Source organism: Fusarium keratoplasticum, chromosome 1 (genome assembly GCF_025433545.1).
Source record: "Fusarium keratoplasticum isolate Fu6.1 chromosome 1, whole genome shotgun sequence".
Classification (NCBI taxonomy): domain Eukaryota; kingdom Fungi; phylum Ascomycota; class Sordariomycetes; order Hypocreales; family Nectriaceae; genus Fusarium; species Fusarium keratoplasticum.
The window spans coordinates 6,311,253-6,336,259 of NC_070529.1; the positions used below are offsets into that span (position 1 = coordinate 6,311,253).

At 53.2% G+C, this 25,007-nt stretch overlaps 5 protein-coding genes across 5 annotated transcripts; 3 read left to right on the forward strand and 2 right to left on the reverse strand.

Annotated features, from left to right (window-relative positions):
* Nucleotides 1-1,324: 1,324 nt before the first annotated feature.
* Nucleotides 1,325-11,013, reverse strand: NCS57_00187000 (Vacuolar protein sorting-associated protein; the record flags this gene model as incomplete). Its single annotated transcript, XM_053051918.1, has 2 exons — nucleotides 1,325-4,475; nucleotides 4,523-11,013. The coding sequence occupies 2 exons, from the start codon at nucleotides 11,011-11,013 to the stop codon at nucleotides 1,325-1,327; spliced, it is 9,642 nt and encodes a 3,213-aa protein (XP_052920433.1).
* Nucleotides 11,014-12,302: 1,289 nt separating this feature from the next.
* Nucleotides 12,303-13,777, forward strand: NCS57_00187100 (uncharacterized protein; the record flags this gene model as incomplete). The annotated part of the gene is made up of 3 exons (XM_053051919.1): nucleotides 12,303-12,644; nucleotides 12,694-12,960; nucleotides 13,019-13,777. The coding sequence occupies 3 exons, from the start codon at nucleotides 12,303-12,305 to the stop codon at nucleotides 13,775-13,777; spliced, it is 1,368 nt and encodes a 455-aa protein (XP_052920434.1).
* A 522-nt stretch (nucleotides 13,778-14,299) lies between these two features.
* Nucleotides 14,300-17,174, reverse strand: NCS57_00187200 (uncharacterized protein; the record flags this gene model as incomplete). The annotated part of the gene is made up of 3 exons (XM_053051920.1): nucleotides 14,300-14,326; nucleotides 14,379-16,910; nucleotides 16,968-17,174. The coding sequence occupies 3 exons, from the start codon at nucleotides 17,172-17,174 to the stop codon at nucleotides 14,300-14,302; spliced, it is 2,766 nt and encodes a 921-aa protein (XP_052920435.1).
* A 1,499-nt stretch (nucleotides 17,175-18,673) lies between these two features.
* Nucleotides 18,674-21,085, forward strand: NCS57_00187300 (G-patch domain-containing protein; the record flags this gene model as incomplete). Its single annotated transcript, XM_053051921.1, has 1 exon — nucleotides 18,674-21,085. Exon 1 carries the CDS (start codon nucleotides 18,719-18,721, stop codon nucleotides 21,083-21,085), a length of 2,367 nt encoding a protein of 788 aa, XP_052920436.1. The 5' UTR covers nucleotides 18,674-18,718.
* A 1,010-nt stretch (nucleotides 21,086-22,095) lies between these two features.
* Nucleotides 22,096-23,407, forward strand: NCS57_00187400 (uncharacterized protein; the record flags this gene model as incomplete). The annotated part of the gene is made up of 3 exons (XM_053051922.1): nucleotides 22,096-22,383; nucleotides 22,433-22,786; nucleotides 22,838-23,407. The coding sequence occupies 3 exons, from the start codon at nucleotides 22,096-22,098 to the stop codon at nucleotides 23,405-23,407; spliced, it is 1,212 nt and encodes a 403-aa protein (XP_052920437.1).
* Between the last annotated feature and the right edge of the window lie 1,600 nt (nucleotides 23,408-25,007).

Here is a 25,007-nt window from a genome sequence, read left to right on the forward strand (position 1 = left end):
CTACGGAGAAGGCCTGTAGCGGGTTTAGCTCCCCTGTAACTAATGGTGGGTTTCAGCAAAAGGGCCTTGGTCCGTGAGAGCCAACTGCTCCTCCAGCTGGATCGACTGGATATCAATGACACGCGACTGGCAATCCTTCAATTGTCAGCTCCGGCCAATCAGAGACACCTGATAAACCCCTTCACTGCTTGCTTGCTCACTGCTTGCAGCTTGCAGGCAGCGGGGGACTTGTGTAGCTCCTCGTCGGTCTTCGGTCACCATCTTGGATCCTTCCCGACCGTCCGGCTCTAGGTCATGTCCGTTTACCTGGTAAACTCCAATTCTGCTGCTACCCGACTATCTTGATTAGAACAACTCAGCAATTTCAGCTGAACAGTGTATCTTGATTGTCGTGATGTCTTCAATCTCAACTTCATTCAATCTCTCTGTCTTGCGCCCTCACCTCGACGCCATCACCACCAAGTCGCGGTATCCCGCCTCTCACCTCATCCCTCTCGGCACCTATCCCCAAAATAGACACCCTTGTCTACACATCCCTCACCTGTGTCCCCTTTGGGTAGGTCCCTAAAGGTCCCTTTTGTAAGTGGCTTACCGGCACCATCCACACAAGAGCCCTACTCTCGATCAACTTCCGTCCCTCCCCCATATCTCATATCTCTTCCCCAGTCCAAACAAACATGCCCCGAGATAAACGTCGCCGCCGCCGCCGCCCCCATATCTCCATCCCCTGCTCCCTCCATCCCTCCCTCCCCGATCTTGCCACCCCTTGATAGCCCTCCCACCCCCGCCCCCGGGTTACACGCGACTAGGTAGGCAGGTCATCTACCTAGCTCAGCCAGCTACAGTAGCTACAGAAACCTAGCATGTGCCGAGGCTACACTGCCTGCCAATATCTGGCTTACCCACGAGATTAGCTGCCCCGGCCAAGACATCTTCTCCGAGATAAACAGCACCCTTTACAGTTAAAATCTCCTTCCCTTAGAGATATAGCCAAGCCAACATCTCTTGTCCTCCATCGGTCATCTCCGGTTAGGACTTCGCCCTCTCCCGACAAAGATCAGATAGTCCAGATACTATTATCTTTGGGCTGTATTGCAACAAGCTCTAGACCGAGACATTGAAGCCCGCGTCGGCCATTTACACGTATCACGCTTCACACAACGCCCTGTACGCGCCAATACCCAGCACATCATTGCAACACACTCGTCGTATTCACCGCAGCAATCTAACAATAACTCCAAACTCCGTCGCACTCATGCCCATGCCCTACTGTAACAAACTACCATCGCCGTGCGTATGTCCCGTGTCTTCGTTTACTCTGTGTTTACTCTCCGCTCCTGAATCTTCTGTTGAACTCTTCCACCGCCACTCCAACCATCTTGTATAGGAACCCTCTCTCGCTGCCTTCGCCGATTGGGATAAACGGTCCATTAGCCCCTCCTCTCAGCGCAAGGCTCACTCCCGTCCGCTCCTTGGCGATCGTCTGGATGTCCTTGAGCGGCACGTCCCACTCGCTAGTCAATCGTCGGGATCGGATCAATAGGATCCGAGCATATGTCACCATCACCACCATGTCCTCCTTGGGCAGCTCCAGGTGTCCAATGTACTGCTCGTCAAAGTATCTTCCGTTGTCCACCTGCTTGAGCCAGTACTGCCCGAGAGCTTCCCGCGGGTTGTACGGCCGCACGATGCCGTCATGTGGGATGAACCGCGGGAATCGCGTGCGATCCAACTCTTGCCCGTCAAACACTGTTGTTGTGTTGCGGATGCCTTCGCTGACGTTGCTGGCCATGTCCAGTACGCCAACAGCAGGCTTGGTTGCCAACCCGATCACGCCCTTGCCGACACCCTTGAAGAAGCCCAGCGCACCCTCTTGCTCGGCACCCTCCAGAGGCTTGCGCGCAAGTCCGCCCACGCCTGATGCGACGCTTGTGATAAAGCTGTTGGCACCCGCAGCAACACCGTACAAGGCGTGCTTTGGCCTGTTGCGCGCTCTTGTGATACGTCGCCGGTCTTGGAACTGCTTGTCCAGCGACGCCGCTGCAAGACCCTTGCTTAGACTGCCTGTGAACTTGGAGAAGCTGTCACTGAAGCCAAACACCGTCTTCTTTGCAAATGAAGCGGCGCCTTTTGCAATGCCCAGCCCGAACTCCTCTGGTTTATCCGACAGGATCAGGCCCTGGTACGGCTCGTAGAAGACATCCGTCACACCTGATGAGATGCTGTTGAAGAGGCCCACTGGGTTACCCAAAAAGTCGGCAGATCCCAAGATCTTGTGAATCTGGTACATGACCTCTTGGCTGTAGTGACTGGAGCAATTCTGAATGAGCACTGCAGTTGTTACCCGCACATTGTCCAAGATGAGGGCATTGAAGCGGATTGGCGCATCGTTGACGTTACCGATGGCCATGGTCATGACGTTGAGGAAGAACATGATGGGGTTGCGCGATGAACCCTTGTCCTCAGCATTCACTCGTTCTGTGCGCATGAAGCTGAGGTCAAGTTGCATCGGCTGGATGTTGAGCACCTCAAAGTAAATGTCTTGACCAGCCTGCAGCTGTGTCGGCTCGGGAATGTCAAGATCCTCATCGCACAGCTTGCCTTCATCGTCCACCATCGTCCAGCTGGCACCGGGAACGTTGGTAAAGTCAAGAAGAGCAAAGACGAAATCCTCGTCTAGATCAACCGTCATCTGCTGAAGCAAAATAGTTGCGTACTTGATGTATAGCACACCGTACGAGTCATCCTTGACACGGCTGATCATGGCGTGCAGCGATGGATGAGCTTCCACCTCTTGCGCCTTCTTGGGTACGACACTGGGATACAGGATCATTGGGAAGAGACCACCGTAGAGCTGATTGTCGATCTGAATCCACTTGATCGCCATCGAAACGGTTTGGATCAGTGGAGACTCGCTGTAGCGCAGTTGGACATCTCGAAGGGTCAAGTAGGCGAGCTCCTTCATCTGAGCGTTCACCAGAGACACACCGATACCCGCAAGCTTGAGCTGAGCACGGAAAGTAGCCCCCGTGTCCTGATCTTTGACTTCGAAGGCTTCTGGGCCGGTGTTGGTCCTAGACAACGTCTTCGGCTTGTACATGCTCTTGCTGGCGCGGAAGTTGCTCAAGATCATGGTCTGCTTCGGTCCATCTGCAGCAACATTGATGTCGATGATCTTCTGCTGCCCTGTAGAAGTCGTGAACTTCATGGGAATCTGGTTTCCAATCTCGGCCAGCTTGACATGTCGCTCCTTACCGTTGATTGAAATGATAATCTCACGGAACTTGGCTGCGGGGAAGTCCCAGGCGTAGGGCATGATGCTCCTGGGTGGTAGGCGGTACCGGATCTGTCTCCAGCCACTGCGATCCTCGACACCTTCTTCGTCCACGTTGGGGTTGGCTTGCCAGAACATGAACTCGGTGTCACTCTCGTTGCGCATAGAGAATGGCCAGCTCTTGGTCTCCATGCTAAGGTTCAAGAAGACGGTAGAATCCTCCATAAGAATTTCCACTCTGACCAGGAATTGCCGCTGTCCAGCCTTCGCAATCTTGACATGAGTCGTACCAATGTCGGCAATATTGAAGGGCGAAGTCCAGTGGTTGTTGACACCAGGGTAGCAGAGGCACAGCTGCTTCACCTTGGACTTTTGCATGAAATGAAGGGGCTGGAGAGCTCCTTGTCCAAGAGTGAGGTATCCAGACGAGCTCGACTCCCTGACAAGAATCTCCTCGCCCAGCTTGTTGTGCAGCACGAATCGTGGCGCGAGGGTGACAACCTTGGTCAACTTATACTTGCCCTCGCCCGATTTGACCGTGATTCCCACGTGGATCTCCTTGTTCTTGTTTGGCGAGTTGAGGACAACTTCAGAAGTACTGCCAATGGCGTCAAAACTCTGGGGCTTACTCCACTCAGAATCCGCGACCTTGAGGAGTGCTCGGTTGCGGTGATCATCGCTTCCATAAGAGAACATGAAGGGCAACGCCTTGGGACGTTCCTGATCCGATGTGTCCATGAGAGGGAATTGTCCCGCCGCCGGCTTTGCTTGCTGGAGGAATCCCTTGGCGCGCACTCGAACATCCACGCCAGTCTTGTTCAGAACAACATAGGGACTGTAGACTGTGACCTTGAACGCACCACCGCTGTTGGGAATCTTGAAGTAGTGCAGAGACAGGTTCAAAGGTAGTCCTTGGTCATCCTTTACAACAAGCTTGCCTTCCTTGCGGAAGTCCTCATTATTTCCGGGGTTGATGATCGAAAAGTCGCTCGCCTTGAAAACTGTGTCCTGCATGTCGATGCTGAGGAGCAGCAAGTGGGAGAGCTCAACAACATGAACAGGGCTGACACCACCCTTTCGCAGGAAGTTGGTCCAGTCCTTTCTGGTGTTCTTGTCGTAGATGCGGTACTTGAAATCGTACGGCAAGAGGTTCTCAAGTGTCACCGGCGCTGATAGCTTGATCTTCATGTACGGGTATTGCCTAGCCACATTAGAATCGGCGCGTCACCATCAAGGGAAATAACTTACTTGGTCAGCGGGTTAGCTTTGTCGAAGCGTGCATGGACCTGGAAGTAGAACGGATCTCCATTCTCTCCCTTGCACACAACCTGCTTCGTAGGTCGCTTGAGCAGATCCCTCCAGAACAGCTGGTCGTTGCTCCACTGGTAGCCAAAGCCACCATCAGGTCGAACAAGAACCCTCTTCTCAAACACAGCACCAACTGGGGCCGGTCGAGAGTCACCAGGCGCAATCTTCTCAATCTTGAGCAGATGGCCTTCCTGCGCATCGTAGATACCCAATTCTACCGGGATCTGTGTTGCGTTCTCAACGTGTAGGGGAGATCTGAAGGTGACGTATTTGATGTTGTCCTCGGTTCCAAGCTCCACCTCAACACACAGTCGATGCAGAACGTTATCCGTCTTGGGACGTAGGCTGTAAAGATACTCACCCTCCCGATTGAGTCGGACGTTCTTAACAGGGTCGAACCCACTGCCCTCGAGCTGGATGTTGACATAGTTCCGGTTTGACTCGGTGAGAAGATTCTCTCGCATCTTCTCCCAGTGCTCAAAGCTCCACGGTGCTTCCTTGCCGTCCTCCAGGCGAAGGTTGATGGGCTCATCGCTGATTGGGCTCTTGGAGTGGACAACGACATCAAAGCCAGTGTAGTTTCGGATGCGGTAGGGTGCTTCAACTCCGCGGGGCTTGTCCAGCACATCCTGCTCAGTCGTCAGGAAGTCAAACGACTTGGATGCCAATGCAATCGTGGCCGTGGTGATGGTCACGTCGAAGACCTTTTTGGAGGCAACATCGACTGAAAGAAGACCAGAGACAGTGTCCTTGGCTACGCCAAAGCCCACCTGCCATGGCTCCAGGAGCGGCTCCCAGCTGGACTTGGAAAAGTTGTACACGTTGGAGTAAAGGTCCATGGCAGTTTCGGCCTTCAGGTTCGAAGACCAGTTCTCAGCAGCCGCACTGAACTTCTTGATGCCAAGATCAAGAATGGGAAGTTCGTGCACATCGCCAATCAAAACGACACGAATGCCTTCTACTGTAGCCGACAACTCCTCATGTCTTCGCTGGGCAACTTGCTGAGCTTGTTGCTTTGCCTTGGAATCAACGGCATGGCTAGGAGCATGGCTGGCTGCAGTCGCCTTTGTTCGACCAGCGATGGTAGACTGTCCACGTCCACTGGCAGATCGTTGCTTCATGCCAGCGTTGCGCAACTCCCGGGCCTTCTGTTCAGCAGGGGTTTCCTTGGCCTGCTTTGGTTCGTTTCCGGATAGCTCTCCTGCTTTGCTGACGATTTGAAGCACGAGAAGAATATCGCGGAGTGATAGTCGCAGCACAAGAGGCTCAACATCCACATGGATGCTGGTGGACAGAGGCTTGGAGCTGTCCATGCTGAGCTGGATCGAGAAGTCATCGATGATTCGAAGACGAGACGTCTCGAACCTGTCCATCCGACACAAGAACATTCCAATTTGAGACACCTGGAAGGTCAGGACATGCTGCTGAGAAAGAAGCATTTGTCTGATCGAAAGCACAATCGCCTCGGAGCTCGAGGTCAGAGGGTTCGCGATGAGGATGACTTGCGCATCGACCAAATTGACTCGGAAAGCGATGCTCATCGACGGCTCTTCCTTCTTTTCCTCGACTTGAGCGACGTCGGTGCTTTGCTGCCGTGAAAGCTGTGATCGAGGCCGTGAAGCACTATCTCCCGAAAATGTGACTTGCAGAGAGTCGGTGTCTGACTCTTCGGGGGTAGTCTCAGCCATGCTCTCATAATCCATCGGGCTGCTCTCCTCGACAGTCAAACCCTCCACGGCAAACTTTTGGATAGCAAACAGATAGTCGAGTGCAAAGATGACTCGAGGGCTGTCAATGGTGGCCATAGCGATCAGGCTCTTTTCCTTGCCACCCGACATGGTCACACTCGCCATCAGCTGCTGCACTTCCTTGTTCATCGATGACATGATGCGACGGAATTTGTTTGTCTCTCGGGGTCGGCTGTCGTAGATGGTAAATGACCGGATGAGCAACTCCGCTTCAAGTGAGCCATCTGAGAGCATCCTCGTCTTGACCTTGGTCTCGTCAAGCGAGAACCGTGAAAGACTTGACTTTGCAATGTCATGAACGGGTGCATCTTCTTCTGCCATGATCAGCTCGAGTCCGATCGTGTTGATACGGAAGACAAGATCGAGTTTTGTCCAGGCTTGGTCAATAGAGCTGAGTTCGGGGCCGAGATCGACCAGCGTTTGATCATCGCCAGAGTCCGTTTCCGTATTGAGTGTTCGGGCGCGCTGCAGGGTCCCTTCGTCAACTGCCTTGGCCGCCTCTTCCTCATTATCGTTGCCCTCGCCAGCAAATGCTGCAGGTACCGACTTGGAGATTTCCATGAGGAACTTTACTTGGTATTGGGTAAGCCGCAGGTTGAAATCAGACATGGTTCCCTCGATCTCTGTCTCGGGTCTCTTGACTCCAGACTTGTGCTCGGCATAGGTGATGTTGAACCCAAGATCAACATGGTCGATCATCTCAAGCTCCTCAGAAACATCATCAGCGTAATGGAAGTCTGAGGTGAGCCTGATATTGCGGATACCAGCCGAGAGCTTCATTGCAATTTCGGAATCCTCGCTGTCATCCAGAGGTGCGAACTTGTTCTGGGCGTAGATCTCACCCAGGTATGCTGTGATCAGGTCTCTCTCAGGTCGACCCGGCTTCACGACGCGGGGGAAGACAACAATGGGGGTGTTGACCACAACATCAAACTTGAAGCGGCTGGGGCTTTGCTGCATTTGGTTGGCCTGGTTCATGGCAGCCTGGCGTGCGGCATTGTACAGGGCCTGCATCTTGCCAAACTTGACCAAGAAATCAATGATCTTGCGGAATGGCTCCTCCACAAAGTTGAGCTTGACGGAACCAGCGCGAAGGAACACGGAACTATCGTATCCTGGGTATGTCTTGGAATTGTTGGCGTCAAAAGTTTCATAACGGAAGTCGGCCAAGTCATCTCCCTGAATAGTCACGAGCTGGCGAAGATGGGAGTCCTCCGAGACGCCGAGATTCACATCATCAACAAGGGAGAGGTCGCCGAGTCGGGCAGAAATGCGCATCGTGTTGGCCCGGAGGAAGATGCCAGCGTCTGCCTTGTTGAATGATAACGTGGCGAGTCGAATACCATCGTTGTTCAAGATCAGCCTGATACTCTTGAGGTCGACCTTTACCCGGATAGAACCAGAGTTTGGTGGAGGGGTGGTGTTGAAAGAGACATCGACGCTTGCTGTATCATCATCGTAGTTGTCCAGGAGGGACTGCGGGCCGCCTGGCTGGCCAGCTTGCTGACTATCGTTATTGGTGAAAGTAACGAGGATGAAATCCAGAAGCGTCAACAAGGTCTTTCGGGTGACGATCAGGTTGATTGTCGAGACCTTGGCGGTTACGTTGGTCTCGACGCCCTCATAGACAGGCATGAACTCGGGCGACTGTGGATTGACCTTGATAAACTTGACGTGAACCAGGCTTCGACCTGCCTTGAGATCATCGCTATCGCCCGACGAGATGATGGATTTGAATTCGTCAGGAGGGTTGTCCACAAAGTCATCCACTGTGACTGAGCCAAGTGAGACCTCGGCTGCCATGTCGTAAGGTCTTGTGTAAAACTCCAAGCCAAACCGCTCAGCGACCAGTTCAACCAGGAGAGAATCGGGCTTTCGTTGGTCAGGGTCACTCCGATAAAGTGAACCCTTGAGGGTGTCAACCTTGAACTTGAACTCGAAGATCCTTTGCTGAATGCGAAGCTGCTCAACACCGCCTCCATCGTCCGCGTCCTCAAAGTTGTCGTCATCTTCGTCCATATCGTCAAGCACGACAGCAGTTTGGGCCATGAACGGGAACGGCGTGGATTGCCGCCTTTCACGATGAGACTTTCTTCGGGAACGATTAGACGCCGTGCTCTTGAGTCGAGGTCGAGACTGCTCCTTTTGTCCCTCCGGCTGTGGTTCAGGTAGTGATGGTTCACCAAACTTGGGAATCGCCACATCAATGATTCTCATGAGGTTCTTATACTTGGAGTCCGAAACAGTGGCGTGAAGCATCGGCAAGTGACCTGAGACCTTGAACTTGGTCAGGTTGGGGGCCTTCGGGAGGATCGAGGTTTCGACAGTGAAGTCGACATTGATCTGCTCGACAACGTGAAGCCGGGCCTCATCGTCCTTGTCAACAAGCTGCGCTTTGGTTTCCTCAATGGATGGTCCAATGAGAACTTGAGTCGATGTCAGTTTGACAATGAACTTGTCGTACATGACCGATTCGAGCCGCTTGAGATCTTCGTCGCTGTACGACTGTTTTTGTTTGGACTGGATCTCTTTCATGGTGTCCTGGTCGACAAGCTGACTGTTGACATGAATGTGACCAGCATCAACGATCAAGCAAGTTGAGTCCTCGGTAGTAATGCTGACGGGCACTATAATCAGGGGCGCTTGAAGATCCAGCTCGGCGTTGATCGTCTTGTGTTCTTCAAGAGCAAACTCAAGACCGGCTCGAGTCTGTTCCCGAATGCTCTCAACAGTAGCACCAGCACTCTCCATGAGGGCAGTGATAGACTCCATGTGACGCTCAGGGGGTCTGAAAAAGTCGGCAATGCCAACAACAAAGTTGGGGTTCCAGATGACCTCGAGAGGCTTCATCTTTCCAACAACAGCAATGTCGCCCTCGCGTTCGAGCGGGTTCTGTTCGACCTCGAACTGGAAGAAGGGATCTTCCTCTGCATTCTCGAGCTCCGCCAGCGAGAGTCTTCGACGCTGCTTGACATCGGGAGCATCCTTGACCCTCACAATCTCAGGGTAGAGTGTGTCAGGAGTGGTACCATCGTTGACACGCAAGCCACCAAGGCTGACGTTGGCAAGGAGGGAGTCCTTTCGCTGAAGAGCCTTGGCCTTGAATACATCAAAGTGTAGACTAAGCAAGTCTGATGCGTTGTCGTGGGGGTTTCTCTTGAGAGTGAAACTTCCAGTGCTAAGGGAGGTCTCAATGCACATCTTGATGGCCTCTCGCGGTACGTCCACCTCGTCCGCAAGAGCATTCTTCTCGTCCCAGTCGATGGCCTCATAGAGCTCCTGTCGCTGTTCCTCAGTCATCTGCGTATTCTCCTCATTCTGCCCGATCTTCTCTTGGGGTTTGGAACCCCACACCCACGAGAGCCAGCCTTGTTGCTGTTGCTCCTGTTGTTGTGGTTGCTTCTTGAGAGCCTCGGCGTTTTCCTTTTTGAGCTGGTTGCGGGCCAGAGATCGCCAGAACCGCAGATCTTCATAGCCCAGTTTCCACTCAAGGGAGTTTATTGCATCAGTGTCCTCAGGAGACATCTGTTGCCCTTGTTTCCTCTTCTTGAATAGCTCGATGTATTTTTTCCTGTCATCACGACGCTCCCGGAAGTAATCCCATGACCACTTTCGGTTGCGCTCATGGATCTTGGATAGCACCGCATTACCGGCAAACTGTAGCCATGCATGGGGGTCTTCCTTGGGTCTGACCCCCTTTGGTTGCAACTTCTTGTACTCTTGGTGACGAATGAAGTAGTGGAAAAGGTCGACCATCATCAAGGCATCTCGATACTGGTCATCATCCAGGACAAGACCGATCTCCTCGAACAATAGGTTCGCATTGAATTTGGGCACTTTGATGTCGCCCGATTTGTCGAGCTCAATCTTGGCTTGTCCATTGACAGGCTTCAGAATGAATTGGTGGCTAGTATTCTTCTCGGCGCCCTTTCCAATCATCTCCCTGAATTTTTCGACGATCTCATCGTGTGGGAGCATCTCTGAAGAGGGCGTTGCGGCCTCACGGCCAGTTCCGAGTAGTGTTGAATCGGTATTCCAGTACACAGCAAGTGCGCCCAAAGTCGCCAGCTTGTGGGTGACGGAACTCGAGTCCTGGATAAAGGTGGGCTTCCACTGGCCGTCTGTGCTGACGGCGCTGAACTCCTCGAGGGTAACGCCCAGGGCGAATGGGTGTCCTGGTGCTGAGATGGAGTCCTCATATCGAATGTGGATATTCTTGACCGTGACCTGGAGGTTGTCGACGATCTTTGTAACCAGGCTCTGCGTAAAGCTCTGGCTCTTCTTTTGTTCCTCCTGGCTCATGCCTTCCTGGTTTCTCTCCTTGAGCAACTCAGCGCTGTCCAGCTTCTCCATCTTGAGCCGCTGTTTCCTGCGTTCCTCCTCCTCTTCATCGTATTCAGCCTCCTCCTTAGGGCTGGCCAGAAGAAAAACGTCCTCGATAAAGACCTTGACGGGGGCGCCGCGCAGGTTGGACCAGGGGATAATGAGGGTGAGTTCGCCGAGGTGACCTTCCATAACATTGATGGGAAGCTTGAGCTGGTCCAGGGCCTCACGGCGCAGCTCTAGGTTTCGTAGTTTGACATCTCCCGACCAGATACCGACTTTGAGCTGGGCAGGATCAAAGTTCTTGACGTACATGCCCAGAAAGCGGTTGAGCAGGCCGGCGACGAGGCCTTCCAACATTCTGGCGGCGGTTCGGCCGTAACCCGGGCCGGGGAAGTAAAGGTAGGATTCGTACGAGGTATTTTATCGGAGCGTCATCTGTCGCTGGGCATGCGTATCGTAGACACGGGGTGCCATCCGAGGTCTCGGTGGACTCTGGCAATTCGAAGCCCGGCGGGGAAGATGAAGCGGGGGTAGGGTCGGAGACGGTTTCGAGCGATGGGAGGGTTCTAGGGGTAAACGGTATGAAGGTATCGCGGATTGTCCCTCTCGCGTCGTGTGAAGGATCAAGGATGGATGGATTTGGTTGCGTGTGCGTGTTGCCTCTGCGAGCGTGAGAGAGTGACGCAGCACACAGACTCTGGCCGGAGCAAAAGTGGGAAGCAGCACCTCAGCCTTGGGCTGGAGAGGGAATGGTGTGGCGTGTATGACGCTGTTACCATTTCAAGCGCCCAACAGCCAAGAAGGTACTTGGTACCACGCAGCGCCAGAGTGGGGATCTAGGTACCGGTCTGGTCTGTGGTGGGCCTCGAATTCAGTGCTGTCGAGCCTGGCTGTTAGGGAGCTTTGGCCAGCGTTTCAGGCGCTAAACAGACCTGGGGGAAGGAAGCGGAAGCCAGCACTTTAATAGGTAAAGGTGGGGGCATCGGTTTCTCGTTGATGACGGCCGATTCATGAGTGATGAGCTCAGGAGGAATGAAGGCATTCACTACTTTGATAGAAATTGGATCATCTCTATAATATTTTGTGTATATGTTCATTTCAACAGCTGCATTCCATCTCAACCTGCAGGTGGCCCATCTGCAGTCGAGTTCCTTGGTGTTCATCAAGCCCACTTAAAAGCTTTCCCCAGAACGAACTCTCATGACGTCACGATAAGCAGCTGCAATCATCACATCGCGATCATGGCTTTGTGTGACAGGAGCAGGAACACAGGCTTTGGCCGGTCCCGGGCGGGAGAGGCACACGTGTGACAGAATTCAATTGTAGAAAAAGCAAGCACGGGGGTCATGGCCATTACGTAGATGCCCATCTTGGCTGTTTGGAGAAGCTCTTGTGCCTGCCTTTCTCCTTCAGGCAGCTCTTAGAGCAACCATCTTCAACTTTGACATCTCCCTCTTTCAAACACCTCGCTCTCTTTGTGTCAAGCTTGTCTTACTAGTAGCTCCGTTCAGCTCTCAGGCTACCTGTTCAGTCGTCAGCTCGATTCCCTCCTCGTACATTGCTCGCGTGCCATAAGTTCACCATTCGCGCTATCCCCACCACCATCACAAGAGGGCTCATCAAAGTAGCTTCTCCGCGCATTCGCCATGTTCCGTTCCTACTCTCGCTCTCTATGGCATCTTGCCTCTGGAGCGTCCCCTAGCACGGTCAAGCTCGTAACTCAAACATCTCCTCGATTCGCAATTGCTCCTCTCCTCCGTCAACCAGCCCGTATTGCCTTCTCCAGCAAATCCGACAAAGAGAACAAGGACCCTCCTCCTCCATATCGAACCATCGATCGCGAGGCCGAACGTAAGCGTGGACAAGAATTGCTAGGGTCAGACCCAAGCAAAGTCTCGTCCCAGAGCTCGGTGCGCCATGTTCTCGAGGAACCTCAAGCGCCCCCAACCGGCGAACATGACATGGCCGGCGAGCTGAAGCATGACATAGTAAGATGATTAAGCCTTTCTCCCTTAATACTGCTGACTCGAGTCACAGGACATTGTCAAAGACACATTTCGATTCAAAAGCGTTCCCCGCGAGTCGCACATCCTCGGCCTGGCTGGCACACTGCCCTATATGGCAACATCTCTCTCCACTGTTTTCCTCGCCTGGGATCTCAACAAGAAGTGGCCTACCGGGAACGCATTCTACGATACCATCTTTGTGGATCATGAAACAGCCAAGCACTTGTTGAGCATCATCGAGCCCCTTCAGCTGGGATATGGTGCTGTTATCATCTCTTTCCTAGGAGCAATCCACTGGGTCAGTGTCTAAGTGCGCAGTAGTCTATGCCACACAAACTAACCATAGCGCTCAATAGGGTCTGGAATATGCCGAGAAGCAGCCCCTTCGTGAACGCACTCGTTTCCGCTACGGCATGGGTCTGGCCGCCTCCATCATCGCGTGGCCGACTCTCTTCCTGCCCGTCGAATATGCCCTCACCACGCAATTTATGGCCTTTGTTGCCCTCTACTTCGCCGACTCTAGAGCCGCCACCCGTGGCTGGGCACCTCAATGGTACGGCACCTACCGCTTCCTCCTGACTGCCATGGTCGGCCTCGCCATCTTCATTTCTTTGGTGGGCAGGGCCAAGATCCGCCAGGGAGACTCCCTCAGTGGTCACGGTCTGAGCGACAACTTTTCAAGACCTGGCATCGCTGATACCAAGACCAACTGGACCAAGTTGGAGGAGGAGGAGAAGGAGCGTGTGAAGAGAGAGAAGAAGAAAAAGGCCAAGGAGGATGAGAAGAAGAAGCAGGAAGAGATGCAAGAAAATATGAAGAGCGAAAAGGGCCATGACCAAGCCAAGACAGAGACCGAGGACAGTGAAAAGGGTGAGGAGAAAAGCGAGAAGAGTGATGAGAAGGAGGACGCTCAGGACAAGAAGGAATCCAAAGACCGGGAGGAGAGTGAGAAGAGCAAGGACAAGGGCAAGGGCAAGGGCAACGATGAGAGCAAGGGCGAGAAGAATGAGGAGAGCGAAGAGAAAGAGCCCAAGGACAAAGACGAGGGGTCCAAGGAGCAAGATGACGATGACAAGCCCAAAGACACCGAGTCCAAGGGCGGGAAGAAGGAATAATTTGGATCTCAACACCACGACCTGATGACGGCGGAACAGCCATGTATAACAAGTAGCGATCAGCGGAGTTGCCTGATATCTTAGTGCTTTTTGTTCTCAGATAATGCGATAATGACAAGAATATTCGATTCATCAAGGTTTTGACCACCATCTTTCAACAGGCGCTGGATGTTCAAGAGGTGACTCTCCATTAGTAGACGGGTTCAACATTATGTAGACAGTGCAGGTTCATCAATATGATGCATTAATCAACTAGGTATCTCTGACCCGCCGCGGGTATTGCTTCGCAGAATCCCAAAGCAGCCATGGGCCCTCGTGTATAAAAACTCTATCAGACCCTCGAAGCAAAGCAGATGGTGGTATTGAGTTCCAACGCCGTAGTAAAATGCAACCCAGAACCAGGACCGTGTCTGTCCCAGATCCATACCACCCCCAGCTTTTTCCGCGATGAACCACCCAAAATATCATCATCATTACAAAGTCTTACAGCAAACGGATCCGTACTTTGAGCTTGTTAGTCTATCAGGGTCGAGCGAGCCCTTGCTTAGCCTAGGGAAATGTCAGTGTCTGGAGGCAATGTCTCGTCAGAGAGTGGATTCACCTTCATCTGTTCAATTCGGGCCTTCAATTGGCTCGTCACCTCGGCTGCTCTTCTCCAGCTCTCAACACCATTGCCACCTGTTGGCTGGGGCAGTGAAGACATTGGTCGTTGGGCAATGCCGGATGAGTGGTCGTCATCGCGATAGGATGCAACGTTTCTGAAGCCTCTAGCCGGAGAGCCGCGGCCTGATGATGCCGAGCTGCCAGCATATCGCATCTCGGGACTCAACTTGTTACGAGGAACCATGGGCTCGCCATTCTCCTTTTCTTCAGACATGGTGCTGGTCATGCTCATTCTATGGCGGCTCGCAGACCCAGGTCCATTGTCTCGGTAGACATCGTCGTGCGTGGGCGAAGCAAGGCCAGGGCTGTGCATCCCTTCGGCCTCGGCGCGGCTCAAGGCCCTCTTGAGTCGTTCAAGTTCACGCCTCAGTCGATCGTTAACCTGCTCGGTAGCCTCCGCATCACTCCTCGCTCGCACGAGTTGTGTCTCCTTGGCCTTGATGCTTAGCACATCTCGTGTGTGGTCCTCGATGAGACCAGCGTTCTGGTTCTTGAGCTCTTGAATCTCGGACATGAACTTGCTTCTCTCTTGGCGCATCTCGTCAACCTGGCGGAGAAGCCGCTCATTGGCTGTTCGCAGCTCTTCGAGTTCGGCACGGTCCACGGCGGACATACCAGTAAGAGGCGGGGGTGAGGCTGGTGTAACTGGGCGTGGCGCTGCAGCAGGCTTCGCAAGAGAGCGGCCAGCCAGTCCACGGGAGAGGCCAAGACGAGGTTGAGGTGCCGGTGCTGGCTCATCCTCGGCGGGCATGACAGGGGCTGCAGGGGCTCGACGAGGGGAGCCAGGTCCGCCCAGAGTCCTCTTCTGAGGGCCCTTGAGTCCAGCAAGACCAGGCTTTCCAAGTCTAGCTGGTCCGCCTGGTCGAGACGTAGGCTGAGGGGCGAGGGGAGGGTCCTCAGGAGGCATCACAGCAGCGGCAGGAGCCTTTTTGGCCATCGGCCTCTTACCACCACCCATTACCTTCTTGGGCGGAGCCGCCTTAGGTGCAGCAGCAGGCTTAGGCTTCGGCTTCTCCTTGGCCTTGACCTCAGCTGTCTCGAAGAACTCCTTGACCTTGTTCTTGCGGATGTCGTCCAGGCCTTCAAGCTGCGGTGTCATGGCACGTTCGCCAATAATCTTCATGACGGTACCGAGAATCTCAGCACCACCATCTCGAAGCGCAGGACTCGACTCGGATAACAGCTTCTTGCCGGACTCGCAAATGGTGGCTTGCTCTGGCTTGCTGGGCACATCGCGCGTTGTTCGCAAGCATCGGATCAAGAACTTCATGGTGCCCTCCTTGACTTGAGGGTTCTTGTTGCTCAGGTAAGCGGTGATGTCCTCGAGACACTCAGTCAGGTCAGTAGAAGCAAAGACACTATCAAGAGCGGCACCCAGAGCGTCGGCAACTGTGGCCTTCTTCTCCTTCAGGCGGTCCATGATGGGCTGCATGACGGTAGTGCGGTACTTGGCGAAACCCTTGCGCAAACCCTTGGCCAAAGCTTCGATACAGAATGCAGCTTGAGTAACAACCGCAACATTAGCGTCCTTCATGCACTTGGCCAGTCCTCGGGTAATCTCGTTGAAATCCGTCTCCTTGATTCGAGGAACATTGAGGGCCTGGTGAAGGCCGTCGACGGCTTCCTTTCGATCCTTCCATTTCGAGGAGGCGAGCAGGTCGCTAAAGTTGGGCGGGATCTTCTTGGTAATATCTTGAGGCTCTGCCAGATCGAAGGCGTCCATCTCACCAACATCTTCGCCCTCCTCCTCGCCTTCAACACCCTCTTCACCACCTTCAGGTGCAGCATCGATGGCTTCTTGTTGCGATCGGAGCAGACGTTCTTGCTTAGGGGGGCCCTCAGCCTTGATCTTCTCGAACTGCGCCTCCAGATCTGTCTGTTGGGTGGGCTTCAGGTCACCCCAGAACATGGGCTTCATAGCCTCCCGCAGCCATCTGTAGAGCTCTACTGTGAGGTTTGTGGCTTCAGCACGGACATTCTTGTCGGCAGCACCGAAGGCTTTGGGGAGAGCCTTGAGAACAGGCTTAGGATCAACGATCTTGCATCCGTAGTTGTGGAAGATTTGTGTGAGGGCGTGTAGGGTCGCGGCGACGTTCTTGGGGACCTTGTTTGACAAGCCTGGTAGCATGTCCTCGATGACAGGCCCAGCGACATCGAGTTCGATGTAGAGGAGCAGAGCTTCGATAGCATTCTGCTTGGTAGCGGCTCGAGTTGACGAGAGACACTTCTCGACAATAGGAGTGATGGTTTGGTTTCGCGTTCTCAAACAGCAGTCTCGTCCACCAAACTTGAGGAATGCGCACAAGGCGATGATAGCTTCTTGTTGGGCGGCGACGTTCGAATCGAGGACGGCCTTATTCCACAAGCCAGGGTCGTTCAGAAACGGTCGGAAACACGGATCGGCTTCGTCGGGGGACTTCTCGAATAGCTTGGCGGCTTCTTCGTATGCTCCTTTTCTCACCTTCCAGACCTATTCATGCATCTCGTCAGCCGGGAGCTTCGTGGGGGAGGGGTTTGAAGCGCGTACCTTGTGGGGGAAGCGGTCCTGCAAAGGGATGGAGCTATAGTCATCTTCGTCGGCCATGATTATGTGGTTGTCGGAGAATTGGTACTGCGCAGAGCTCGAGAGGGGGTATCTTTCGGGAGGAGTGTGTCGTTTCTTCTTGGGTTTTAAGGCCTGGACTATCCAGGCGATTAGCTTCTGGAATAAACGGGAGCGCTTCGGGGCTTCCATATTGGTTTAGGGATTCAAGGAGCCGTAGCGGGCAGAAGCCAGAGGCTCCTTTTGTACGAAGAATGAACATACCAAAGAATCAAAGTGATGGGTAGAGTGGCGGGTATCAACTGGAGGAGAGGCGTTCGGTGGTGGTCGCGTGGATAAAGGAGGAAACAAAGCGACTGCCTTGTTCTTTCTGAAGGAGGCAGCGACGGTTAGTGAATGCGGGAAGGTGCCACAAGAAGAGCCCGAGAACTTGAAAAAGTCCAAGTCCAGAAACAGAGGGTCTAAGAGCAACAGATCAGTCTGACACTACTAGGCACCAAGTAGGTACTGTAGCTATCGCCAGAATTGAATCCTTGTTGTCGAGAGGCTCTTGTTTCGTTTGTTGGAGTGGAGGGGAAGGAAGTGGAAGTCAACAAGCGCCTGTCACCTGATGGACAGGGGTTGAGGGGCTTGGAGCGGGAGATTATGGGGAGTCAAGGGGACCTACTGCGACGGATGGACAGCAAATACGTAGTAAGCTGTCGGAGAAAAACAAAAAGAGTTGTGACAGTCAATGGCAGGTTTCGTTTCGGGAAAGGAGGGGTTCTATCAGATATTAAATCGAGTAAAATGCGGTGCCACTGACCCGAAATCGCTGCCCTCCACTGGGGCTGTTGTGTTGTCCTCTGGTTGCACACCATTTATTGACGCCCAATCTAGCCCATTGCCCCAGAAACAGACGCAGCCACACACACCGTTGCAAGGGTCAGCGAACATCAACAATCTTCATGTCAAGTTGATCATGTTTGAGAGATGTTGTCCGTATGTGAACAGGAGATCATAGCTAGAACAAGGAAATACCGGGCTTGAACATTTATCCTCTTGCTAGTACATGATTTTATGTTCGCAGACGTGAAAGCTTGAACGCTTCAACCTCAGCCACAATTACCGACTTTACCCATGTGTAACATTCCTCCACGCTGCGCATACACCAACAAAGCGTTCGGAACGCTTCGAGGAACGACTTGGATGACGTCTACAATTTGTATCAAATCAAGGATTCCGCAAGTTTCATACTTGCATCTCGCCCTGCTTTCAATTGCGTGGCAAAGATATTCATCTGGGTGTTGACGTGGCTGATGAGGCCCCATATCCGAATTCCAGGGACCCTTGGCTGTCAGACAGCCCATGTTGGTGATTGCCACATTGCTGACAGATATCGACAAAGACTGTTATGCCAAGCACAAGCAAATGAAGAAACAGTATTTCAAAGCAAAAATATGATCATCAAGTATTTAAGTTCGCATACTGTCTTGAGAAAAACATATAATGACTGGTCATCAGCCAATATTGTGCTCTTCAAACTGGCGATGGAGGTGATACCTGGCAGGCAGCAGTCACGTGCGCATTGATAAGATAACATTTTCTGGCAAGCATCGTCATGTCTGAGCTTCGAGCTTGGCCGATGCTTCTGCCTTTCGCGTCGCGGGTCCTTCTTCAACACCACTAATTGTGCACTTTCGCACTAGACACACATATCACCAACATCGCGGGCGTTCTGTTTCAAAATTCCCACTATGGACGGGTCTACGCGATCGTCATTCGATCCCTCAAGACTCACCAAAGCCGCCGCCGCAGAATACTCCTCCTCCGCGTCTGAATCCGAAGATGAGTACCTCGCGCCTGGACTCGACGCCGACAACGACTTTGGAGACTTCAACCCTCGAAAACGGCGGCGCGTTGGAGGCAACAACAAGGAAAAGGCAGCACTGGGTATCTTCGGCTCCGACAGCGAGGACGATGGCCCCGCCAGGAAATGGAAGAAGACGACCCTGAGGAACAAAGGCATGAATTTTGTTTCAACGGGCGCGGGCAGCGACAAAGAAGAAGATGCCCAAGACGAAGATTCCGAAGACAACCGACCGGTTTTAGGAGGCAATGCCATGGACGAAGATGACGACGAGGACGAGGAAGAAGCGCGCGGTGTAGGACTTGGATTTGGAGCAGCAAGAGCTTTCGGGCGCAACGACGATACGCAGAACTCGAGTCGAAGTGGGAGCGCAGACGCACCATCATTCCCGACCTTTCGAACCCGTTTTGATGGAAAGAATCCCCTCGGCATGGGCTTTGTTCCATCCTCTGCAAACGAGCCGGTGCTCAAAAACCCACAGAACGATGGCTCTCCAACGCCACGTAACAAGCCTCAACCGAGCGCCTTTGGTGCCAAGGGAAAGGTCAATCCCAAGTCTTTTGGTGCTCGAATGATGGCAAAGATGGGTTACAAGGAGGGGCAAGGTCTGGGTAAAGAGGGCCAGGGACGAAATATCATCATCGAGGCACACCTTCGTCCACAAGGCAGAGGTCTAGGTGCTGTCAAAGAAAAGTCGGAACAGGAACGTCAGGAGGAGAAGCGACAAGCGCAGCTACGAGGCGAAGTTGTGGTTGATTCCGATGAGGAGGAAAAGAAGAAGAGGCGGAAGAAGGCAAAGGCCAAGTCACTTGGGGCTGCGTTCGACAGCGCAGCTAGTACGCCGCGACGTCAGAAACCAAAGTACCTCACTGCAGAAGAGCTCAAGGCCGCTGCCCCTGGCCTTCATATCCCAGATGCATTCGCCCCAATCCTCGACATGACAGGGCCGGGTAGCAAGATGCTGACATCAACGAGCGGCATCATGACACCAACTACGGGTACGGCGACACCAGAGTCTTCAGAGGTTATCGAGGCAAGAAAGCTGGTCAAGAGAGCTCAAGCCGATCTCTTGGCCTTTTCCGATGAGTGGAAGAGCTTGCAGGAGAGAAAGACATGGATCGACTTGGAGCTGAAGGAGAAGGAACAAGAGATGGACGATTTGCGGTCAGACTTTGAGAGGTTACAGGTGTTCTCGCAGCTTGTCAGCGGAGAACTTGCAACGGCCGACTGGGACCAGGTCATCAGCTGTCTACAGAAGGCCCTCGAACTCAAGGCCGCAACCGCCGAGATTGCCGATATCGCGGTGGCAGCCATCCATCCGTTCCTTCGGGAGGCAGACTGGGATCCTCTCAAAGAGCCTAACCGATTCGCGTCAGACCTCAAAGGACTACTGCCCCTATTCATGCCAACAAAATCAGACAGCCAATCCCTGGGCAAGTGGCAGTCATCGGCGGTCAATGAAGACGATGTGTATCGCCGCCATCACAAGTCTACAACTCCATACGAGAGTATGATGTACAAGAATTGGCTTCCCAAAGCCCTCGCCGCGGTTCGTTCTTGGGATGTTCTTGACCCAACACCCATGCTCAGTATCTTGGAGGCTTGGGATGATCTTCTACCTCCCTTTATCCGCGCGCAGTTCATGGACAACATCGCTCGAAAGTTGGAGACGGCAGTGTCGGATTGGAACCCAAAGAAGAGGCGTCAAAGCCATCTCCCGCATATTTGGCTGTTCCCCTGGCTTCAGTACTTGCCATCATATCATCTGGACCCCAAGGGCACTGGCCTTGTGGCTGATGTCAGAAGAAAGTTCAGACAACTCATCGATGTATGGGAGTTTGAGCGAGGCCTCTTCCCAGGGCTCACTGACTGGGAGGGTGTTCTTGGAGACCAGTGGCGTCCGCTTGTCATGTCGCACGTCCTGCCGTCCATGGGCAAGTACCTACGTCGGAATTTCCGCGTGGACCCTGCCGATCAGGAACCTTACCTGCCAGTGCTGACGGGAATCCTCAAGTGGACGCCCATGCTGGGTAGACGGGTCATCGCCGAGGTGCTCATGCAACACTTGTTCCCCATGTGGCACAAGAAGTTGACGGAGTGGCTCGCCCTCGACGAGGCTGACTTGAGCGAGGTGGCCGAGTGGTATGGATGGTGGAGGGGTGTTTTGCCCCAGGAGGTCGCCGAGATGAGATCCGTAAAGTCCGAGTTTGACAAGGGACTACGGGTGATGGCTAAGGCGGTTGCGGGGGCATAATAGACAGTCCTTATCGTTGGCTTCAGGGCCGAGGAGGACATGGGAACATTGTCTCGGTGGTATCAATCATGTTGGTAGAACTATGCCCAAGTCATAGAATAAGAAATAGGGGCTCTCCGAGAGAACCCGGTTGATCATCCGGGCAGCCATTCGTCTCCTGTCTCAGTACCATCGCCTTGACTCTGCTCAGCTTCGGCGTTTCCGTAGACCAACATGTCCGAGTCTTTGCCTCTTGCTGTCTGATACATTGGGGAAGCACACGAGGCCAGCCAGAGAAGTTGATGCAAAATAGGGGTTCTTCGCCATCAGCTTCCACAAGCCCCTTCTCAAGACATTGCGTAAACGAGAGCTGTCCGATTTAGCACCAAATTCCATGGAAATTTCTGTTTTCTCATTGTCTTGTTCAACTTTCCCATGTCGGTCACTCTCATAAGCGAATCTGATCGACGCCAGTGGCTTTTTGGTCCAACACTGGCGCTGTCGATATTCAGAAGAGTGGCGTCAACTACACCTGCAGGAACAGAAACTCTGTGCAAGCTCAACTCTGAAATCCATGTCTCATTTTTCTCTCTGTTGCTCAAGATCCAGCATTGAAATGCACATGTGGAAATTGTCGTCTGACACTAAAAACGTGTCGTTCGGGTCCGGAGACTTGGAGGTGATGTTGAGGCGGGTGTAACGTAGACAAGATGATGGAAGTATTCGCGAACTGTGAGTTTTGGATGTCACGACGTAGTCGCCGTGTGTTGTTTTGGTCGGTGAGGGTAATTGAGATCGCCGCGGGTGTGCGAGTTGAACGGAGACATGAGGAGATTTTGTGTACACGATGCTTGAGAAAGAGGCCTCTAACAAGGAGTCTTCGTACTGTCAACTTGCAAAATATTCGACCTCGATAGATTTCATGATGATGGCAATAATCCTATAAGAAGGGGGTGTTTCTCATCTCTTCTAGCAAGTATCATCATCAGTTCCCAACATCACAACAGTCACATTCTCTTACATCAAACAACATGCTCTCCCTCAAGTTCCTCCTGGCCCTCCTCCCCGCGGTCCTCGCCGCCCCCAATCCTCGATCCAAAGACCCTGATGTAGTCGAGGGCAAGTACATCATTACACTGAAGCCGAAGATCGTCGAGGTCCAGATCGAGAACCATCTCTCGTGGGTCGAACACGTTCACAAGCGCAGTCTGCACCGCCGTGATGAGAATGGTGTCGAAAAGATCTGGAGCGACAACTTTAAGGGGTACTCTGGTGAATTTGATAAGGAGACTATCAAAGAGATCAAGGCCAGTGACGATGTAAGTCTCTACAGCCAAGAGTGTTTGCTCAGCAGTCTCACATCAATAGGTCATTGCCGTCGAGCCAGTCCGCAAGTTTGAGCTCTACCAGCAAGTCGTCACCCAGAGCCCAGCGCCCTGGGGTCTTGGATCCATCTCACATCGCACTCCCAACTGGCACGAGTATCGCTACGACAACTCTTCCGGGAATGGAACGTGGGCGTATGTTCTCGATACTGGCGTCAACTGCAACCATACCCAGTTTGAGGGGCGGGCTCATCTTGGATACAACGCTCTTCCTCACACTGAGTTTGTTGATGCCAATGGCCATGGAACGCACTGCGCGGGGACCATTGCCAGCAGGGAGTTTGGTGTCGCCAAGAACGCCAGTGTGATTGCTGTCAAAGTCTTTCACACCAGTGGTGTAAGTACCCTTGCCCTTCAGCATATCTTGATCCCGTGCTAAGGTCAACAGTCGACAACTGATGTGATCCTCGACGGCTTCGAGTGGGCCGTCACCAACATCACCAACACTCCCGGCCGTGCCCAAAACTCAGTTGTCTCCATGTCCCTCGGCGGCGGACGCTCCCCAGCTTTCAACGCGGCCATCGAGAATGCCTACCGTGCAGGCATCCTCACAATTGTCGCAGCAGGCAACGAAGAGAAAGACGCCCGCGATGTCTCCCCAGCCTCGGCTCCCAACGCCATCACCGTAGCCGCCATCGACAGGAATAATATGCGTGCCAGCTGGTCCAACTACGGCGCCGTGGTCGATATCTTTGCTGCGGGCGTTGATGTGGTGAGCACGTGGGTCGGGAGCGACACTGCGGTAGAGACCATCAGCGGTACGAGCATGGCTTGTCCTCATGTTGCGGGTCTGGCGCTGTATCTGATGGCCCTGGAGAAGCTGCCGACGCCAGCTGATGTGACCAAGAGGATCAAGAGTCTGGGTACGAGGAATGTTGTGGCTAACAGGGGAACTGGAAGCCCCAACTTGCTGGCCTTCAATGGAGTTCCGGAAAGTAAGCTGTCCAAGACTGGTTAAGCACGAAGTGGGATATGCTTGTTAGATAGGTACACGATGTTGAAGTTGGGCTTGTTGGATCTTTGGTTTCTACTTCTTAGAGGAACATTTCTATACTTGTATTCTTTAGAATGTTGAGAACTGCTTGTTGAAATTAGTTGACCTATCGCATTTCCGTTTCCTGCTATGATGAAGTGCATGATCCAATAACCCTACATGGCATCCATGGCAATATGCTGTGAAACAGTGACAACCATGATGAATGGTTGCCTCGTTACTTGCCTTTACCCTGGACTAACATGTCATCTTGATCAGGATAACTTCAGGGCTGAACCGCAGATACAGCGGGGCTTGCTTAAGAGGCTAGGGTAAGCAGCCTGACTACTATAACTACACGCAACAGAAAGGCATTGGCGAAAGAACCGATGAATGATTCTTTAACCATCAACGCCATCCTGTCGCAGAAATCACCCGTGCCGAGGTCCAGTATCACTCGAGTAAGACACACGCGGCGCCACACGAGATCCAGGTTGTCGCGTGCGCCCACTCAGCATTGTAGATTGCAGCGATGGCGCGGACACGGGAAAAAACGTGGCAGTCCAGGGTTGGGGGGGCATGGAAGGAGAAACGAGGCGGTCCGTGATGAGATGGCCGGGACCGGGGAAGATGGAGGGCACACGGGGCGTTTCTGGGAATTGATGGATAGATGTTTGGTGTGATGAGTTGTGCAGGAGTAGATCTGGTTAGATCTTGGGCCATGGTTGATTGTGACTATTCTCGGTGATGTCGTCGAGTAACGTTAATGTTATCTGGACCATACTGACGTTCGTTATTGTTCAAGCTGACATCTGACCTGAGTTGTCTCAGTTGATAAGACGCAACCACGTGAACCAGCTCAGCTTCAGCTCTGGTGTTTAGCTGGCCTGGCAACTCGTGTGACCTGACAACAACAGCTTGTAAACAAACCCTCGTTCATCGGTTATGCACAGGTAAAGGATCGATCTAGGGTTTATCGGCTGGTCTGCAATTCAAACCTGCAGCTGTTAATTACAGTCTTTGCCGTTCGCGTCGTCGTCTGTCCCCCTTTTTGCCCCGAGGGCTCCATAAGTTGCTTGAGTCGAGTCGAGTGTTCCCCCCACTGGCGCACATGCGTTTGGGCTGATGCGCACAAGGCGGCTACTGTTTTCGGTGTACGCTTTTGGAAACGCTGGGTGTTTCGTCCACGCAAGCGGCCTAAATACCTGGAGTGTAGAGATAGCAGAGGCAGTAGAGGCTGGAAAGTCATTGCAAGAGATCTCTATCATCTTTATCCAAATACCAACCTCAGGCCGCCAAAGCTCAGACGAGGCGTCAGCTCTGGTGCAGCCATCCACCAACCAACCGCTGCAGCCGCCGCAAACTCCCCGTCCTTTGGCTGTCCTGTGCCAATTTCCCTCAGCCGCAGTGTCGCGTGCGTGTGAACCCTTCTCTATTCTGGGTTAGGATCGAACCTGTTGATTTTCTTGTTTCTGCCTTGTGTGCGTGCGTCGGGTGTGCGTGTCCTGCGCTGCTGCCACACAGTGGATGTTAGGTCGTTGGCGCGCTGTCGCTGCCGCTCGCTAACCCTCTCTCACCCTCCCCC